This window comes from Habropoda laboriosa, unplaced genomic scaffold (assembly GCF_001263275.1).
Source record: "Habropoda laboriosa isolate 0110345459 unplaced genomic scaffold, ASM126327v1 scaffold11, whole genome shotgun sequence".
Taxonomy (NCBI): Eukaryota; Metazoa; Arthropoda; class Insecta; order Hymenoptera; family Apidae; genus Habropoda; species Habropoda laboriosa.
In genome coordinates, this window is record NW_017100150.1 from 602,018 (window position 1) to 624,577 (window position 22,560).

The 22,560-nt window shown below is 35.3% G+C and overlaps 1 protein-coding gene across 1 annotated transcript in view; it reads right to left on the minus strand.

Moving 5' to 3' along the window:
• Positions 1 to 2,227: 2,227 nt before the first annotated feature.
• The window catches only part of LOC108574625 (synaptogenesis protein syg-2-like), a 135,725-nt gene continuing 115,392 nt past the window's right edge, over positions 2,228 to 22,560 (minus strand). The window contains exons 8-14 of the mRNA XM_017937249.1: positions 21,619 to 21,749; positions 14,948 to 15,107; positions 11,108 to 11,407; positions 8,079 to 8,378; positions 7,511 to 7,735; positions 6,185 to 6,345; positions 2,228 to 2,593 (exon numbers count right to left, since the gene is read on the minus strand). Of these exons, the coding sequence (XP_017792738.1) occupies positions 2,228 to 2,593; positions 6,185 to 6,345; positions 7,511 to 7,735; positions 8,079 to 8,378; positions 11,108 to 11,407; positions 14,948 to 15,107; positions 21,619 to 21,749 (1,643 nt within the window). The remainder of the gene's footprint in view (positions 2,594 to 6,184; positions 6,346 to 7,510; positions 7,736 to 8,078; positions 8,379 to 11,107; positions 11,408 to 14,947; positions 15,108 to 21,618; positions 21,750 to 22,560) is intronic.

Here is a 22,560-nt window from a genome sequence, read left to right on the forward strand (position 1 = left end):
ATTTAAATTAAAGTTTTTTATTATTATTATTTTGGAGAAGTTTTCCACATAGAAGATTTCACTCTGGTTTGAGCTAGTATGAACAGGCTATGCCAAGTTTATACTAGTGTGACTATTGCAGAAATTTTTTTACTATTGTGGTTGTGTTTAGTATGACAGCTTTTTGTATGTGTAAATGGATTCATGTTAGTAGTTCTAGTAAGTAGTTGTAGGATTTATATGAAAATCTGTAGTGTAATGCATATGACTGATATTACCAAGTGGTAACCATTGTTACTTTTTGTCTTCATTCTATATTCTTTTGATTTTCTGAGCTAGTAGTATGTACTTTCCACTTTCACTGTATATTTGGTTTTTATACTTTGGTCGTTTGGTATGACTATGTTCTATGAGGTATGTAATTTTATTTATTTTGTCTATTAATGTGGTATCTGGTCTGTTTGTTGCGATTGTTTTATCTGTTAATATCGGGTTGTTCTAGTACAGTGCCATTCAGTCATTGGCCGTACGGGCAGCGTACTTAGGCTTCCCTGGGCGTAAATAACTCTGCGGGCAACAAGCCACGTTTTTCTCGGGCAACGGTGCATGTACTTATGCATGTATGTAGTAACTAACCCATCGCTCATCTTAAGTAGACCAATTATGATTCGAAAATATGTAACACATCATTACTAAATATGTGACATCATCACTAGCCCACGACTTCGCCCTCAGCTCTTGCCCGCGGGCATCAGCAGGTGCTGGCTCCCTTCTTGCCTGCCTGACTATTGTCCTAGTATACTTGTGTTGTATTTCTTATGCCTTGTTGTGATATGTATTGTAGGAACCTAGGAAAAAATGAGGGAGAGCTCCAACGGGAATCAAACCCGTGATCTTCGGCTGGCAAGCCAAGACTTTGAGCACTACGTCAATAACGTCCTCCCTATTTTTGCTCGTTGGTTCCTTATTTGGATATGGAGGCCTCGATCCTACAGTATTTGTAGTATAGTTGTATGGTGGTCGTGAATTTGTATTTGTGCATGAGTACGATGTGTATCATCTTCCAGACACTGTAGCGTCTGTTAGTATATTTTACTCCAGTCAACAGTTTACATTCTGATGTAATATGGGCTATTGTTTCTGCATCGATGTTGCATTTGTTGTATTTGTCTGTTGTTAATATGTCATCCTTTATGATGTATTTTCTGTAGTTTCTTGTGTTTATTACTTTTATTCCAGATTAAACGAGATCTTGTTTTAGCCAATTGTATGTGTGTTAATATCTTTGTTTTTTACTATGCTTTACTATACGTTGATGAGCTTTGTGTTTGATGAAGTGTTCTGTTTGTATGTCTGTGTGAAGGCTGAGAGGTGTGTAACTTTTGTCGGTTCTATTAATTGCATTGTGTATGGAATTGTTGGTTTTTGAGTGAAAGTATTGTGTGAGTGTTACTGTTTGTTTGTGTGGAGTGTTTTGATGTCTATTATTCCTTTTTCTCCTAGTTCTTTGGTAAATGGAGTCTCTTTGTACATGCTTTAGGGTGATTATTCTTGTACTAGGTCATGGTTGTTCTCGTGATTCTGTTTAGTTCGTCTAAGTTGTGTCGATCCATTTTATTATGCCAAATGAATTATTACTATTATTATTATTATTATCATCATTATTGTTGTTACTATTATTATTATTATTATTATTATTATTATTATTATTGAATCATACTCTCACATCAATTTTTTGTTAATAAATTTTTATTCGATACTTGGGCTGCGAAGGTACTTTATAGAATGAAATAATTAAACGAAACCATATGAACACCGCATATTTTAATTATTGGTATGTCACGGTAGAATTTATTAGTTATTTACTGGCATCGTAAATTAATAAATATGAGGTTCTATGTATAAAGAGCTAAAAAAATATTTAAATCAGTCTTGTTGACCAAATTTAACTTGCTCAACTAATCAATATCCTTCGAACGTTTATGTTATTAGTATGTTAAGAAGACTCATTGTCTCTTTAGATTTCATCGCTACCGATTTAATACTTGACAATTAAAAATTGATCAGTCCGTCTGACGTTTATCATTGTTTAACTACTTTACACGCTTACCATTATCGCATACCAATGTGCATATACGTTTTATCGTAGGATAAATGGCTGATAAACCTCGTTTAGTAATTAGACGCGCGTTACGACACCACATTAAACATAATATTCATTGACATCTAGCGCGTCGGAGTCGCATCCCTATACACAACTCTCTTGAGTTGATATTAACGGCGCGCGTACAGTGACAATCTCTCTCGTCGGGTGCTTGTTATTCGTTGCCGGAATATTAAAATCCTGGAATGCACTTTTCGACAAAGACTCTAATGTGCACGGCGATGCGACCGTCGCATCGATTTTTAGTGGTCTTGTATTTTGATCTATGTAAGCGTAAATCGTCGCTTCTTTCGTGTACGGTTTACCACCTACCACCCCGCTTCCGTAACCCTGAAGCGTGCTTAAACTACCGCTCCCACTTATGCTTGATAATTTCGTATCGGTAGCTAATGTTGATAATGTTGTTGGTCGTGCTAGACACAGTTCGGTGTACGTTATCTGGCCTGATAACTGAAAAACAAAATAGAAAAAGCTTAACTTCGCAATTCGTTGTATCAAGTGAAAAAACATATAAAATGCATTTCTCTTATTACGACGATTCATTCGCTGACGACAAGTAGCAGTGGATATTCCAGGGGTTTGTTCTGTGGAAGTTTCAGATATAAGAATTGGTCAGGTACGCTAAGTAAAATTCGCGTATACAGGGTGATTCTAGCAACTGGGTCAGGCTACAGCTCTGTTTCAAGTGAAGATAGAAAAAAATCGTGGAGGAAAACGTTGCACTGTTTAACAAGCCCTATCGTCCTATGATACGATTCTTTTCAAAAGTGCATCGGTGCACTTGTAAAGTGCAATTATCTATTTGCTGGAATCACCCTGTATACGAGATGTGCTTAGAACTACAAGTTGAAATCGCGGTGTATCTTGCTAGCATCTTGTGATGCTTATACGCGATCAATTTTCATCGTCCTGCTTTCAAAGGAGGATGCTAAAAAGAAGGCCAATTTTGGCATACGGCAGGAACGAAAAATTTTTTTACAGCATGATTCTACGCATCCTAAGGAACAAAAAATGTAAGTGTCATTTTTCCCAGAAATGATGAGAAAGTTATGAGAAATGCGGTTCAAGGTAAGAGTATGACCATACTTATAACTTATATTCCGTCTCGTTTACTTCGGACGATGGTCTGTTCGTAAATTAACCACTTAGAAACTCATATTGAGTATTGTTTACAAAGATTGTTGTACATTAGTGTTTAATAAAAACCGAAAATAATGAAAAATAATTAATAGTTTTACTCTCAAAAGGACAGTGTAACGGTTTGAATTTAAAAAGGGCGCGTCTTTTACACAAGATCGGCGTGCGTCCGCCGAGCGGCATTGGGAGCGGCGACTGCGCATGCGTCGAGCGAAAAAAAATATGGCGTATTGTATTGCATTAAGACCACGTGCGTAGCGTTTGTTCTCGGTTTTGCCAATAAAAGTAATATAAAATCAGAAAATTCTTTTTCCGTTAACTCTTTTCTGTGCGCGAACAGGCAGCTAGCTTTATGTTTGGTTCGATGTACGTACAGCGACCCAGGCTCGCGTTTCTTATGTTTGGCTCGCAAGAAATATCACGAGTTCTAAGAAGTTAAGGCCTAGAATTTTTCCCAGAACAGTTGCGAGCGTACAGCGATCAGAAATCGGGCAGGACGACTCGTCCTCAGTCGGTGTTTACGAGGCTGTCGAACGACTGCCTCGACGAACGTCGCTTACACTGCGCGATTATAGTCTTGTAGGGAATACATTTCAAGTACACAACGAACAGCTTAGCTTGGGTGAAAAATCAAACGAGAAGCGTGTCTCTGCGAGCTACATAGCTGCAGTTTCACGGTATGTGTATGCGTGAATAATATGTATGTACATATACGTACACAATCGAATGATCGAGTTAATTGAAAATAGAGGAGAGCCTACGTGTAGCTAATTAGATCAATTACTGTAACAATTTCTTTTTATCGTATCCTAAGTTTATTTTTCTTGTAATAAGATGTGTTATAGCTATGAAACAACAACAAATTAGTTTTTTTACTGTTGTCTCCCCGAGACATATACCTATTCTATTCTTTTCTGGAAAAACACTGTCTCTTAGTAAACAATTAAGTCTTTACACACGACCTACTTCGTTGATTATTATTCTAACGACAATATACGACAATTGACACGCAGTGCAGATGATCAGACTTCAGTTTTCCGTAAAACCGGGGGAGGTTAGGTCGCGAACAATCGACGTCTCCAACCTACGCATAGTTCGACAGAACACTGTATACATAGGTATGCATATGTGTATATGTTTAGTAGACTGATATGTGAGATCATACTTTTTCCTCTGGCTTTCCTAGGGGATACACAGTTAAGAAATGCAAATTCTGTTAGTCTTACTTTTTTATTGTATCCCTGTCATGACGATTATTTTATTATATTTACGATAGCTTATTATAATTTTTATCACTTTGAGAATAAATAACTATTGGTTTCTGATTGCTTAGGATATAAGCATTGTGTCATCGAAGAATTCCTTGTTTCGATTAATTTGTCATTAATTATTTTTCATTATTTTTGGTTTTTATTAAACACTAATGTACAACAATCTTTGTAAATAATACTCAATGTGAGTTTCTAAGTGGTTAATTTACGAACAGACCATCGTCCGAAGAAAACGAGACGGAATATACCTTATAAGTGTGGTCATACTCGTACCTTGAACCGCATTTCTCATAACTTTCCCATCATTTCCGGGTCTCAATGTGAGTTTCTAAGTGGTTAATTTACGAACAGACCATCGTCCGAAGAAAACGAGACGGAATATACGTTATAAGTGTGGTCATACTCGTACCTTGAACCGCATTTCTCATAACTTTCCCATCATTTCCGGGAAAAATGGCAATTACATTTTTTCTTCCTTAGGGTGCGTAGAATCATGCTATAAAAAAATTTTTCGTTCCGGCCGTATGCCAAAATGGGCCTATTTTTAACATTCTCCTTTTATATACATATAAGGTTTTTACACTTCTGTCAAGGTTCACCCTTTCAGTTATCCCCATCTTTCACCCTACGGAATTGAAGAAAAGAAGGAGCAGACTTTACAATTTCAGGCAAGAAGCTATTTTATGTTAATCAATCATTACCGTACTCTGTATCAGCGAATAAGTAAGTTTTGCCTGCAACACTTTCGAAACGTTCTTTGAACAGATACAAGCATTGCAATCGCGAAACGAGAAATAAGTAATTCAATTTATTAAATGCTCTAAATGTCAGCTATTAATTCACGTGTAAACATAAAATTGTTCGAAATGCGGAGCAACAGTTTGGAAATTATTGTGACACATGACTCGTGTATTCGTTGGTTGGAACATTATCCTTGCCCAGTCGACGCGTGGATCGACTATATACATACTGTGTAAAATTCAGGAGTTTGCCCGTGGAAGGAATGCGGGTCTGATTAGGTCATATCCCCATAAGTCTACTTTCTCTAACACAGTCATAAAATTAGGGCACATGTATTGTTATTATTAGCCGACGCGATAACATCGACGAATCGGATCATTTAAAATTGCGTGACGTGAGATTTAGGCAGCGCGAGCGAAGTGCTCCTCTTGCCCCTGTACTGCCCCGGGGGCAAACTCCTGAGCTCCGTACAGTACACTGTCGGTGAAAAGTTTCTGACCACTATCTTTTCGTTTTTCAAGTAATTCTCTTAAAAGGGACTGCTGTAAAATAGTTGTTCTGAAACAAGTTTTTTGTTACCGTAGTATGTTTCCCTAAGTTTTACGTCTTTTTATGGTAGTTTAAACCAATGGAATCTGAATTAAGGTAATGATACGAAGGTAGGAGATTTCGCACCATTTCCGCGTAGGAAGGTAATTAGCTTCATTTAACACGGCTTTTAACTATTTTTGGGTCTAGGACGAAATAATTTTTTTATTTATTTCTTATTGTTCTTCGATGAAAGGTGTATTACATTTGATAAGTGAAGGAACGATATCACTAATCGTACGAGAAATTACTTTCCTTGTGAAAATGTGAAATAAAATGGAATACTTGGAATGAAATTACTTACCGATAAAGTTGGATAATTATTATATTCCTGTGAGTAGGGTGACAATCCTTGTAGATGATTCACTTGTTGTATGGATAGCGAAGTCGACGGAAGTCCATCTGGTGTACTTTGTACAGCCAAAGGTGTGCCGGATAGTGATCCCGCCAATTGATAATCTGAACCTTTTAATTCAATGTTTTCTTTAACTATCAAATTATTTATTATTATTTCGTTTAAATGGAATGCTTTAGAATTTATCATCTACACTCGGAAAATGGTGCATTTAAATGTATTCAACGTTATTTCACGGGAACTACGGAAAATTTCGAAATTTCTTTTTATAAAATAACATTGTTACGACAGAGATACAATCTCATACTTGGTCTTTTTTATAAATGGCGTCACTGCGAAAATTGTAAGGTTAGTTTCGCTACGACACGTGCACGATGGACGAAACAGTTATTATTCAATAGTGACATAAAATACACATATGATTGAAAATCAACTGTTTCATGATAGCCAAATGTCGGGTGCATTCTGGTGTCACCTGACTTTCAGTCAACAGCATGTAGTAACGTTTGTAAGAGGTCAAGGCGGCCAAACAATCTTTAAAATTTCCTGTTCTTTAATCACAATTATTAGAGGTGCATGCTTGAAGTTACACTCGCCTGCACATATTGCGACAGATAACGGAGTGTAGAAAGTGTTTTATAAATTTCTAGAACATATATAACGCGTCTCCTTTCTTCTTTTTCGTTTTTCCCCTAATTTTGATGGCTCACCTTGGCACGCGATATTGGCAAGTGTTTTTACTTTATAAGTGGAATATGCCAAAATTAGAGAATAAGCAGTAAAGTAAATATTTTTTGCTCTAAAAAGTAACGAAAAAGTTTTTCAGATAATATATTGGATATAAAAGATACGTCTGGATAGACGATGGTGGGCTTCTATGCTCTGTCGAGATATCTGATATATTAAGTCATCCCATAAGTTCATGCTGAATTTTATACCGAAATTTCGATCAATATTTCAAACATATCTTGAAATTTTATGAAAAAACGTAATCGTTTTTTCGTTTCACAACTTCTTCCCACTTTTTTTTCGTAGAGCCATAATACTGCCTTTGTAAAACTTCTTTGTCTTTTTATTAAAATATTCTTTGCTTTCAGTACGAACTTATGGGATGGCCTAATATTAGTTGGAATTGAATCTTATGTCTGCCTAGACGAAATAATGTGTGCTCAGATTTAATACATTTATTAAAACATTTTTATATCTTTCGAAAATGTGTTACATTTTCTAACATTTTGTTTATTCCACAAATTCAGAAATAACGTAATATTATACCTTTATTTATGGGTACGACATCCGGATTTCTGTCGTCAGTATCGTATAAATCTTCGGAACTAGGCGCGGTGCCCTTTTTTAATGGTAGATCACTCGGTCTCTGTGTCCTTCTTCCGTTTTTCATTTTCATAGCTAATAGAATGGTAACGGTAAACACAAGCAATGCAGCTAGCATTCCAATTAATCCTCCTAATAATGGAGTAAGTTCGAATGGTACCGGAGTCCCTATAAACAAAATGCATACCTTAATATAATCATGTAAAAATATAACAATTATAGCTTATATTACATATATACTGCATACTTGAGAAATTTGAAAAAAATACTATTTGTTAATGTTTCTCGCGATTGTTTGTGTATAGTGTATTCGTGTGCTCAGGAATGCTTAAAATAGCTCTATGTTTGTGATCACACGATTATTTAGCGTTACGGATCTTATCTCTTCTCAAGAGGAGCTTGGAACATTTCTAACTACTTCTAGGCAAATGTGCAATGGACACACGCAGGCTAGATATGGCAATGTTGGTAATTTCCAACAACTAAGGCAATATTACGCGATGTTACTTACCCGTCTGTTTTTCCGCAATTTTCAATGTAAATCCCTCCAATAAAGTAGGCTCACTTCTTCCTTTTGCATTCACAGCGTACAGAACCATATTGAGAATTTTACCTGGTTCTAAATCGTGGACTGTGAATGCAGCATTCTCTTTAGACGTCTTGTTCGCTTGGAGTATTCCTGTATGCTGATCAAACACCTCCAGAAGAAAATGTTGCGGTTGGCCACCATCGAAACCAGCAGAACACTCTACCGAGAGAGACTCAGTTGTTTGATTAGACAGTGTGCAATTGTATAGCGATTCAGGTTTTCCTGCAAAGAACAATTTTTGACAATGTACTGAATTATCATTCTATGAAATATAAAAGTAACCTAATGTGCAACCGTTTTGTAGTCCTAAGTTTCACTCATTTTGACTCACATACACTCGTAGTATGTTGAAGCAATATGAAAGTTGACAGGTTCTCTCATGCAAGAGATCCTGGAATGTACAGTTGGTGGAAATGATATAGCGAGGTTGTAAATTAAAGTATCAACCGTCGGACGGTTGAAGATTCGACATGCGAATAAAAAGCGAAGCCGGGTCACTTTTGACCCATCATAATATTTCTGTCTATGCATCAGAGAATTAATTCTTTTTGTCAAATTTTTATCTAAATACTGCGTTACTCAGTAACTTAAACAAAAAATGGCATTATTAATTGATGGTTGAATGACTTTTAGTAATAGCATGTTGAAAATGCCATAACAGCAGTTATCATACAGTGATAAAAAAATATAGCATCCCATTTAAAAAAAAAAGCAGAGATGATCTTGAAATCTCTTGTACATCTACACTCACGTAAAATGTATTTACATCCCTTTATATCCCCCTCCGTATCATGCGAGTTTTGTATGTAACATTTTTCCATATTATTATAAGTAACAGAAATATTCAGATGGACCAAGTTTCTGCCCCACCTTGTATCTCCCACGAATCTTCTACACACGCAAATAATACGGGTCATAGATGACCCAGCTTCGTCGGCTGAAGGTTAAGCGGCGACACTGATTGATGTAGCTGCACCCAGAGCCGTGGGTCGTTTGCAAATTGATATTTAATATTTCTGCTTACAATCTTTCATTGAACCTCGGTAGTCTCTTGCTCAATAGTAATTAGTGAAAATTGCAGTTGTCAAAGTGGAGGCGCAGACAAATTTTTTAAGTATGATGTAATGGAAAAATCAATTCCGACTTGACATTGGAACGAAGCTCGAGCTTTTTATCTCTCTGATACTGATGTTAAATATGCTTTGACACTGATTTTACAATCTCACTGTATCGCTTCCACCGACTGTACTCTCAGTTTGTTCGACTGAAATCTACCAACGTTTGCTGTTATTTAGAAAGTGTTTTCGGCCAATCTGGTCATTGACCAAGAATTGACTACATCTACGATATCTTTAGGAAAATCGACCCTTTTTATACTGTATAGACGGTATTGCCTTTAAGCAGGCTAGTGTTTTATAGTCGTTAGTAGCCGCTCAAACTGTTATGAAGGTTATTGATGTTCTTTCATGGTACTATGTATTTTTCACCTCATAGTTCAATAGTCAGTGTGAAAATAAGTTTCATATTGTACTATGACCTTAAAGTGATTTTGGATTTAGACATTGGAAACTTTAAAGAATGTACAATTATTTTATTTAAATTCAATTAAATGTTCAAAATAGTACTTGTGAGCAGCAAGAAAAACATTGAAATGTCCAGTGAGTTTTGAAGTTGCTCTTTGAACAAACTCTAGTTAACCCTTCTTTCATGTTTTCTGGATTGATTAGTTTATTTGCCGTATTAGTTTATTTAAATAAGACATGTTTCTTAAATTTATGTCTCTATGATTCGTGAAGGCAGCCTCATTGTTAAATAATACTTCATCGAGAGAAACGTCTATCATTTGTAACCTGCCTCGAGTCCCATTCAGAAAAATCTCCCGTGGAGTTTTCGGTGGAGTGACATGTGATAAGGATTAAGTTTATGTTCATGTAGTATCTGCAATGTCACTTTTCTGAGCGACATTTTTACTGCTGCTGTGAGGATTTGCATTTCCCTGCAGCAAGAATATTGATCGCATGTGTGTTACACTTTTGACTTTTGTAGGCTCTTCATTTGCAACACTACCACTTTCGTAGAACTGTTAGGGTACCCAAAATGGGGTGGGAAATTACTCTCAGTGTAGTCAGACTGGTTCCTTAAGATACTACTAGTGATCTTTCCCGTAAATAAAACCTATACATCATTGAGTAATGCATAATCAAACGAATGTACAATATACAGGGTGAGTTACCTAAAGACTAGAAACTGAAAGATCTTCGAAACTGTTGATTACACCGAAAAATATTTCCGAGAAGAGTTGAATGGTGTCAAGGGAGACTTAATTTAATGTGATTAGTTTTTCCTTAGGTCAGCGCGTAGAGAAGATACGAAGGATAAATTTTTTTTTTAATAGAATCGTATGAATTTAACGCATTAATCGATTCAGTCATTCCGAGTTTACGTCTCTTTCACACGTAATAACGTTATTCACGTTAGTTCCATGAACTGTTTAGATTGATCATAATACTTTTCTTCGTTTCTACCTAAACAATAATCCCCTCTAAGGAAGGAATATATTTTAGAATTGACTTAAAAATACCCAGGAAATGGTCAATAGTTCGTTCAAAACTTCTCAATGAAAACTCTTGGTTGTCAGTAAAATTTCGGCTCTTGGAGAAGGCTATTGTGCCTTCTCTAGAATTCTTGTAAAGGGCAGGACCGTTTCGATAACAAAAGTGAAAAGAAGCTATTCGACGCGATAAGTATAAGCATAGAAAATATTTGACCATATTTCTTAATTTAAATATCAGGACATCGTTTTATCGTAAAATTATAACAATCTATAAACAGTTTAATGTTAATTCCAATTGTTTCGTTAATAGACTTGTAAATTTCACTTACGTGAAGCATTCAAATGTAAACTGTAACTTATTGCTAATTATTTTACAATATTTCACACGTGTACGTACCTGCTGGAATGATATGAAATACACAGGCGTTCTTTTGCTGACCAGCGGTGTTACTCGCCCAACAGAACACAGTGCCATAATCCATTTCTGTGATTGGTCGATAGGTAAGAACGCTTTGACTGTGACGTGTCGAGTTTTTATATCGTGCCTGAGGCACGTCTCTCATTTCTTCTGTATTATTGAAAGCCCAACGAAAACTGTCCGGAGCTGGGTACGCCTCGACTTTGCAAATTACTCGGGCGTCTTCATGACGTGCTACACCGTATATCCGTTTCTGGTCCGGTACACAAATAGGCTTGTCTGCGAAAGGTGAATATAACGTTGAATTTTTTCTTTTTTTTTTTCTTTTTTTTTTACCAAAGGTAATCTTTCACGTGTAAATTATGAACATCGTTAGTTGTTTCGTACGTGTGGGAATGTGTGGAAGGTGAATGAAGTAAAAGTGTGACGTACGGCTCGAATGGTCTGTATGCAAAGGCGCGTAGTATTCATTTGAGTAATTGACCTGAGCGAGTACTGTACAAGCGCTACACGGACAAAAGATTGAATAGTGAGGACGGTAAAGGAAACGCGAGCACTTTGTATATCGTGATCGGTTCGCGCTTACAAGGGAAGATCTCGCGGTGTAACACAAACTTTTCAACGGGAATTTTGTTTGTATTGAATCTCGGATTCGATGTAATTTTTGAAAAATAAATACACAAATGTTTTTCACCCAGTTATTTGTCAATTTATCATTTGAGATGTTTTCACTTTTTTCTGCACCGGATTCAGCTGGATCTTCCGATAAGTTTGACACCTACACTAAAAACTTGTTTGTTTGCCACATCATTTCGCTGGTCACTTTAACGAACAAAACCTTTCGAGAAGGATTTACATTTTTTCACTCTTCGGAACGGTGAGAATTATTTAAAATACGGTCAAGTTTGGTTTTATTTTTGATCAGAATATTGTAAATGTGATTAAAATGATTTGATAATAATAATTTAAAAGATGACAGATCGGGTCAGAGGAGTTTCCTCTGAGAAAGAAATCTCCAAAAGGTATTTAAATAGTTGCGTGTATGATTTGCAGCATTCAAATGTGCACTATTGCATATCGGGTGACCCACAATAATCTATAAGCGTTTACACTTCGGAGGCTACGTTGAGTTGGAAAATTTGCTTTTGAAAAGTTAGTGACGGCGAAGGGGGATACTAAAGAGTGTAATTTTCTTGGGGTTATTTGAAAAATTTACATTCCTTATCAATGGTTCATGGCATTCTCGCGTCATTGTTGATAAGCTAGACGAATTTAAAGTATCTGCGAAGATTGTGAACAGTATAAAATATTGTCAAAAGTAAGAGATATTAGTTTGACGTTTCAATCATTAATAACGTGATTATGCTAGAGATTAGAAGTATCGGTCGCTGCTGGGTGGTATACGATAATTTTCGGAAGTAGGACTTTCTTTAGAAAAAAGAAAAATAAGTGTAAAGTAATATTGAAGTGTCAACAATTCAATATTATCTATATTTTCCTATAGTCGAATGTTTTAATCCCACTTTTTAACTTCGTTCCAAAGTTTTGCTAAAATTCGTCATTTTTCTACGGCACAAAACGTGTTATGAAGGGTAACTCTACTGTGCAGAAAAGTTGGCAATGGGGTGTACTGTTAAAAGGGAAAAATCAAAAATTCCATACATTTATCGGGAAAATCAACGCATACATTTACATGTATGTACATACACTACCAGCCAAAAGTTTGGAATTACCTGTCAATTTACATCAACATTGAATCTGCTGATAATTCTTTTTAGAATTGAGATCCATGTTGCGGAGATCAATAGATTTGAACGATAAAAAATTCATTGAAATGTTCTTAAAATTGTTACCTTTTTTTCTGGGAATTTTTGTGCAACTCGAAATGCACAGTGATCTCAAACTTTTGGTCAGTAGTGTGAAAATGCCTTGGAGAGGTTAATACGCATGGTTTCCATCATAAACGGATTTACTTTACAAAAATGTGCAGATCAAAAGTAATCGCAACACTGTGTTTCTGTAGAATTGAAAAACAAGTTAGTATTTAAGTAACGAAGCATGTGTACTTAATTATACTCTGTCATAATTAAAGTTAAAGGCAAATACATAGACTATACCAAAATGCAAATGATATAAGGGATTGTTTTAATAAGTGATGATAGACGGAGTTTATGTTAGAATTTTATGTCACATGTACTCTTATCAAGTACATTCACAGAATATTCCCGCTCCTCATTAGCTACTATTAATTAGTAACAGCAGATACATGTATACGTATAGCGTAGTAGAGCATACATGATAAATGTATGCAGGGTGTTTCACCGAATCTGTTACAAGCTGATATCTACGAACCTATTAATGGCATCGAGATGATTTTTTAAAACTTCATCGTACGAAGGGGCTTTTAATAGTGAACAAAGAATATCTAGTCTCACTCCAAGTACGAGAAACGGAGGGTAATTTCAATTTTTTAAAGGGGATGTGGGGTAAATATTTATATATTTACATATTACTTAATAAACTAAGTAACTTTTGCTTGAAATGTTTTTCAAAATTATGCATGTATCAAAAGTTACAACGGTTTGAATTGTCTGTACTGGGATTCTAACTTCGATACGTACACGGTGCGGCAAGAAAGTAGTGAGACTAGTAAAAAATACAAAATAATACAATTATTTCCTTCAAAATAATCTCCAAGGAACTCAATGCAACGTTTGCATCGGTCACATAATCGTTTAAAGGAGTTCGAAAATTGTTCTGCCTTAATTTCGTTTAATTGTCTTGTAACACTGTTGAATATCAAACACGGATTGAAATCGTTTACCTTTCAATTTTAATTGTCATTGTGGGAATAAAAAAAAGTGTGCGGGGGCCAAATCAGGAGAGTAAGGAGGGTGATTAAGCACAGGAATTCCCTTCTTAGCTGAAAACGTTATTACGGTTGCTGCATCGTAAAGATTGTGACGGCACGACAAAACAAGACGCGGAGAACACTTCTATACGTTGCAAAACCGAAATATCATCTGCTGTTTATTAGCGGACGCTTTAGATCATATTGCGACGTATCTGTTTCGACCATTCGCATAACATTGTTGCTGCACCGTATGCCAACAGAAATTCAGTCTCATACTTTCTTGCCGCACCGTGTATGTATCACATGTGTCGACAGTACAGGCAGGTCCTAGTAACAGACCTTGTGCAAACAATTCAAACCGTTATAACTTTTGATATGTGCAAAATTTAGAGAAACGTTTTAAGCAAAAGTTACTTAGTTTATCAAGTAATATGTAAATATATAAAAATTTGCGCCGTATTCCCTTTAAAATATTGAAATTACCCTACGTTTTCTATTTTTGTTCACACACTATAAAAGGTCCCTTCATACCATGAAGTTTGAAACAAATATCATTTGGATACCATTAATAGGTTCGTAGATATCGGCTTGCAACTGGTTTGGTGAAACCTAGCATACAAGATAAGTGTATATGTATAATATAATACAGACACAAGTACTTCGTGTGCACAGTGTTAATTTAGAATAATTATAGGTTTTCCAGGTACTTTCTTATAATCTATATTTATAACACAATATACTTAAATGCTTGGTTATCATAGTTAAGAATTTAAGACGAATTGGTACGTTCCTAATAACATGCATACAACACCAATTGATCGAATATTGTCTACTTAATGAAATAGTACAAATACATACGTACGTATGTATAATATTCTTACACTTTACATCAATACTTGTTCAATTGTTTAATTGTACGTAAACAGAAGAAAAGAATTCGATAAATATGTATACAAGAAACTTACACATAATTTTAAGTTCAACGTTATTGCTATGTCCATCTCCCTCGACATTGCTAGCAATGCAGGTATAATTTCCGGCTTGAGAACGACTAACTTGTCTCAAAGCTAAACCATATTTTTGTACTATCACGCCATTTTTTGCATTGTTCTGAATTACATTTCCCTGTAACAGTGCATATATTGGTCAATTAAATTTATAAAATGTCACGTTTATTTAATTTACATTGTTTATATTTCATTCAATTTATATACAAGATGTTTCTTCTAAAACGAACATGAAATATATTATCATTTTGTTTGGTTGTATGAAAATAAATAGAAAAGGGACAATTGTTCTATTTGAAATGGTAGATATTTTGATAAACATTTTTTTTTCAAAGGTCATCAACACATTTTTAAAATATATGAGATATGCTGGTCTGCAAATGGTCCTATATAAAAAAAAATCAAGTTTTCATAGGGAAGAAGAGAAAGTATTGCATGTAATTATATAAACATGTATTTATTTTATTGCGAAGGGTACATTTGCAGGATAAGTTTCTGTGGGGACTCTTAAAGAACCAAACTCATTGTGATATTTTTACTGTACCAGGGCAAGACGCACATACAGTAGTGTCCCGGCTAACTGACCGTGGTTAGAACAATATTTGGCTAGCTATCTAGCCAAATAGGAGGCTTGACCGCTTATTTCCCGCTCGTTTGGCCAGGCGATGGCGTCAGAAGCCTCAAGTTTGCTTTGTTGAACTATACCAGTGAAAAGTTACCATTACATTCTATTTCTTGTGTTCGTATAGTCTAGTTTTATACTTTGTACCACTGGAATCACCTTCTTTCTCTTTAAAAACTCATTTTGTGCTTAAAATTGTTACGTTCTCGTTTTGTCTACTATTTCTCAAGTATAATCTTTTTTTAACATCGCATATTTCCTGTTTATCGCCTGCACTCATTAGCCTATTTCTTCAGTTTCCAATGCTTTTTGTACGAAGGTAGAATCTTTATTTCTATTTTCTGTGATAAGATATGCCACATCGCCTTTTTTTGTAACCGGTTTTCATTTTCTGGCGGATCTCCGTAGTACTGATGTTCCGGAAGTGCTAGTTTGTGCTTTTATTTCTCCGTAAGGTTCTTCCTCATCACCGGTATTTCGTTCCAAGTATTTTTCTTCCGAGTGTTCTTCATCGATTTCATTAATTTCTTTACATCATTAGTGTAAATGCAACTATTTTTGCGTATAATATTTGCGATATTTTTGGAACAAATGTAGTAAGTGAACATACGCGCCAATGTTGGTTTACTAAATTTCATGATGAAGATGTGATGGTACTTCCTATGCTCCGCCACCAGAGGGACGGACCATTGACCTTTCTCACTAGTCCTCACCAAGGCTCCTATAATTATACAGGGTGTCCCAGTTTTTATCGACCAAACTTTGTCAGTATGTTGTATGGGTATAAGTAAGAAAAAAATGTTATATAAACATAGGTCGTTTGAAGCTTTATTAAAAAGTTATAACAGTAATACGAAATATAAAGAGAATGGTAACGAACTTGCGATTTCTATGATACAAGACAAGAATAGTACTGGCAGAAATTGCATTCAACACCTTCAACGATCACAGATTGTAAATACAGCTCACATAAACAGATTAGATGTACATACCTCTGATCTATTCCTATTTTGTATCATAACTGAACATCTGTTACCATTCCCTTCGCATTTCGTATTATTGTTAGAACTTGTTAATAAAGCTTCAAACGACCTATGATTATATAACATTTTTTTCTTACTTATATAACCATAGAACGTATTGACAAAGTTTGATCGGAAAAAACTGCCCGCAACTAAGGCACGGGTCTTCTAAAGATAGCCCTTCTGATGAGTTCACTAGGAGGGTCCAGGGCAAAACACATTTTTCTTTCCCTTTTCTTTTTCGCATATCCTCTCTCTATTTACTTCTTCCTTTCAAAACGAACCGCCATAAAGGTTTTAAACTGCAACGATTGATGATGTTGCGTCGCAAACGCAACCGTTAAGAGTTTGACTTTATGACACGGACGACCAGGCCTGCTATTTTTGAGGGCTTCTAATTTAAATTCTTTTGTGTTTTACTTTTCCTTTCGAAGCGATGTCGAGGACCAGGTGTTCTATGAACGCAGAAACTCGACGCTTTTGTGCGCCATACGCTTTCTACATTTCCTTCAATAGCAATTGAGGTGTCGTAAAGCCACTACACACACACACACACACACAGGTCAGTCCCGTTTGGACTGATCTTCCGCAGGGCCTCACAACACCCCTGCCACGATACCATACCACTACCCCAGCGACTAAGGAAATCCAGGGTGGGCTGAGTACTCCCTACTCACGGAGGACAGCCCATGACGAGGAAGGGTTCCTATTCGTCCTCATAGGCCACGCCCTCAACATAGTTTAATATAAAACTGCGAGTAAGGCCCAACGCGCCTCAATGTCCAACAAAAGTCCAGTAAGATCGGTATTACAATTCAGCGTCAAAGTAGTTCACATTTAACAAATAATTAGACTCATCCAAAATTAAGTTGGCGTGTGATGATGACGTTTTGAAGGAAATTATTACCACAAATTTACGATTCGTGAAACAGTAGAGAAACTTAAGGTGGATCACACAACAGTTTTAGACCATTTATACAAATTTAAAATGATTTCAAAGCTAGATGTAAGTACTTATGAGTATCGCACGAAAAAAGTGCGATCTGCTAGAATAAATGTATGTTACATTAAACACATAAAACTATTTTCAAGATTTTCGTTGGGAAATTCTTTCTCATTCTTCGCATTCCCCAGACATGGTACAATCATTACAAAATTGAAATATGAAAAATATAAGCAGGTTCCTTGAAGCCGAACAATAAATACAACACTTTTTCTTATTAAAACTGATATCTTTTTAAGAAAATGGTATTAAGAGCTTACAGAACCATGAAATACAGTCATAGAAAAAAATGGATACTATATAATTGATTAAATAAAACAACAACACCATAGCAAATTGATTTACTTTTGCATCCACAAAGCTTAAATTAGTTTCTCACCAATTCAATAATTCTCAAAACCACCACGTTTAATCGTAAATGACACAAGAAAATCAGCGATATTTTTTTATAGGTCCATATTTTAGTATATGTAACGCGAAGTATCACACGGTGATACATAGGTCTGTTCTGGTGTTAAGATGGTTTTAAGAAATGTAATTTCATATTTATTGTTGGACATAGGTCGATAATCAGTTATCGATCGTTATGGATAAAGTCGCTCAAAGTGATGTCATGTGTACAGAAAGATGAGTGAGTACTAATGTAAAAAAAAGAAAAGGAACATTATCAGCCTCTGTACCCTGTTGAAACTAACTGCAATGTTGGCGAAACGTCGGAATTCAATAAATTTTGGGTACGACTGAAATCTGAAAGTCTCGAACAACAATTCAAAAAATAATATTAGTATTAATGTTATCGTAATATCAGTTTGTCTCATCTATAAGTGTCAATGCTATTAAGTACGTTAATAATATTTTCTATCTGAGATCTTATATGCTGAGAATATTACAATATTGGAGAACAGTAACGCAAACATTTTGTATAAAAGATTTGTACCATCGTATTTGTGCATCGTTTCCTCCTTGAGTAATGAAACTTTTCCTTTAGTCATTCTTTCGTTACTTTCAAATTCAACAGAAAGGATTTCGATGTCCTGTTTCTCGTCATTCATTGTTGTCATATGGTTCTGGGAACAACGCCGGAAAGCTTTGTCTCCGGGTTTATTTTAGGAAGGCATTTCAAAAAGAGCCGGACTATTTTTCAACAGATGTTGGATGATTGTGTAGGTGAAAGGACGACAGAGCAATGTGTACCAAGTGCCGAAGGATGTTTAAGTGTAAAATATTTATCGAAGAAAACTATAACAGTGATGGATAATGCACTACTATATGAAAGGAAATTCTACAGCGAAAATGTAAAGACCGTTTCTCTTATCGTTCTCAGTGTCTTTCGAGTATTGTGGGAAGAAGTCTTTCTTGCTCCAAAATGCAATACAGAAAAATTCTTACGCAGTTTCTTTTGAATAAAATTATGGAAATTATTTGAAATAAAAATATTTAATTTCAATGGAGTTATGTTTTTTTTTTTAAACGAACGACTTAAAACTGCGAAAACTTTCAGGATGACCTAAAAATAACGCAGTTATCTGGACACAAAGATGTGAAAAATGATTGTGAAAAATAAATGGAACAATTGTAATGATTGCTACTATTGTAACTGTGTGTGTGATGATGATAATATTGACAAGAGATCGCGCAGAACCATTAGTTACGCTCAAACAATGTCAGGATGGAATACAACACTTTTGTATGCAGAGCAACATTCTGAGGCATCTTTTTATAATTTGTGGGTATTATCCAAGTGATGAAATACCGTAATAATGTAATAATGCAAATCATCAGTATCTCTTCCGTTCAGAACTTCGATTTCGCAATAATTTGATTCGATTTGGATCTCACTTATCTCGGATTACTGAGACTTTACTGTACAACGGTGTCTTCTCTTTCCGAAAACTCTTCTGACATTCTAATTCTGTTCAATTAAGAAAACGTAACGAGTTAATTTAGCTAACTCCAATTATTAAAGTAAAATCCTTAAATTGAGAATTTTGATCTATTAAGTTATTTCTACGAAATTATTGCCTGGTAAATTTTTAGCGGTAATCCTATCTTCCAGTTAGGTGCGTAATGAGCGGGAACCGCAGGTGGTTCAGGGCCCAGCCTCCATTGCACGCGGTACCCTGGGGCGGGGCGTAGCGGGGCCCTACTCCTCTAACCCGCCAGTAATAAGAGTCCAAGGGAGGGGCCAGTTTAAGCCCCTCCCTTCGGTCGGGCAGGGAGTTACTGAAAGTATTAGAAAATAATGTTCGGGGCCCCCAGCGTGCTCGACGAGAGTAGTCATGAGGGTTTTAGTGGGTAAGAATCCCACACTACCTTGCTTCTTCCCCCCAGGCAAGATTTTCCCCATGTAAAACAAAAAGGTGCGTAATGAGCTATTACGCAATCTACCAGTATTTACATACATATTTATGTAAAAGTAGGTCAGCAGAAGTGCGCGAGATTTTTCCTGGTTTCAAAGAAACCAAAACATTCCTTTCACTTCCTAATTGCTCTTTGCTCCTCATTATGTGGTAGGGAAACATTTTCTAGTTTCAGATGCATCAAGGAATATAATTCCAAACAATCCAGGTATAGAATGTTTAGAATACTCTAAGTAACATGGAGTAACTCCGAATAAATCAGAATATCTTCGAACAATTCAGGTTTTAATGTATGATTAGCATTTGAATCTGTTCAACTCATTGTCAGTGAATTGTTCACTAGTAAGCATGGACACTTCCTCCATTAATCGCATATTTGTGGATTATTTACGTAGAGAAAAAGACATTAATCTTCTCTACTTGAAAATTTCATAGGTCTTGTTTTAATATGCACTTGTAGATTTTGTGGTGTCGGGCCCGTAGGCAGATTTAATGTTTAGTCGATGATTTCTTTAATGAAGTGTCTCCTGTTATTGAATACTTTGTGCGTCACCAGTTTTTATCAGTGTGCTAGAATTGTTTGCGTAAAACAACCAGATATTCTTAATTAGATTATACATGACAGAATAAGATGAAAATCAAAAATGAAAAAACCGCAAATTTAATTTGGTTTTTTAAATTATAACCATTTTAAAAAAGGGGTTTCAGGATTGGTTGGTGCTTGCCAATGCGCCATATAAAGACTACTATAGGTTAGATAGGGAGGCAATTGTATACTCACCGTAAAAGATAATAACGCACACTAAACAGCGCATTTCATGGAAGCTATGACAAATTTTACTATCTCCACTGCTAAAATATGATTTTGCAGCACTATGTTTAAAAAAATCGCACATTAAATATTAAATTAATGTCTTCATCAAATGTTTTCAAAATTAAATCAACGTCTTCTTCAACGCACCAACCTATCAACGCAAGCTATCCATAAGCTCATGCAAATTGAATATTAAAATGAAAGTCATATACACATACACTGCGTGTATCCACAAAAAATTCACCCATTCACCATGACGCGGTTTCTTTCACAAGTGATCACACACTATTCATTTAATATTGTTATTTTCACGGACAGTGTACTCTGAAACTGATTTTTGAAATATCTGTAAGGAAAAGAACAAATCCAAATTCGCAATTTTACCATTCCTGACTTTCGTTTTATTTTGACATGTAGAATCTCTAGAATTCCACCTGTAGCAGAACACTTTGCGTATACGGCCTTTATAGCTAAATAGTTTATAAAACAATACGTATACAAAATCAAACCGTGTTGTCTGAATTTGTAGTTACCTATTGAAAGTGGAATTTCAGATTACAAGCTTGGTTTCTCATAGTTTCAGAAAGTCTTTGTTACCGTACATTTCAAAACTGTATCATCAAACGACTGTACCAATACAAACGCACAATTTTGATCTTTTATAAAGATGACATTGTGTTAAGAAATAGTATAAATTTCTTGAATGATATTATCAAAACTTATTCAGATGTGAACCTTTACTTGAAGTATAAAATTAAAGTGTATCGTGTCCAACGAAGAAAATTAAGTATATTCCACCAAAACTTACATTATGTTTCCATACAACTTTATAAGCATCAGGATTAGCATGTACTTTGCATTCAAAGTAAACGTCATCACCTTCCTCAATATCATCCGGATTCATGTTCGATCCCAGCTCCAAATGTAAAATTGGTACAACTGCAAGATAAAGAAGAAGGAAATCATTAAGAATATTGTATATACACATGCATTAGTTATCTACAATGTTTTCTATTCTCTAGTTAGAATTTAAGCGATAAAGTAGTATCCTTGAGTTCTTTTCTTAAATGCACCTGCATTTTCGAAAGAGTACATATTAAAATATAAGTTACGATGTAAATTGGATTACATCTTAAGTTAAATTGTTAAATCAATATATTATGTACACAATACAGCTGTATGTATCGAAAAACCATTAAAATTACACCCAGTTTATTTGTATCAGTTTTACGTATTTATCGATTCTCCACCGATTCCTAGAGTTAAATTTTTGATCACGTTTAAGGGGCAACTGGGGCAAGTCCTTAAAGTGCACATTATGCGCCTTTATATATATGCGGTAGCTATAACTTTCGACCAGACTGAGATATTGAAATGAAGTTTACATTGAAATAGTACAAAAATTAAAAATTACCAATAATATATCTTCTCTAATCCATAGTTTAACAGAAATATTGCATTTCTTCTCGAAAACGTTGTTGCTGAATTTGAAGTAAAAACGTAATGTATATAAATATATAATATACAAACAGTTTATTTTATGCTCTTTCAAAAGATTTCGAGTCATAACATAAAATACGATTACTAATCCAAGCGGGGAATGGAGTATTCAGACTAAAGTAACAATTTTCGTACAAAATAATGCTTCGGTATTGCTTAGAGTGCAATTTAATTTCACAAAATTGTGTATTTTATAGCTTTCTAACTGCTTGTATATTAACATAATATTTCTATTTATCATCTTTATATT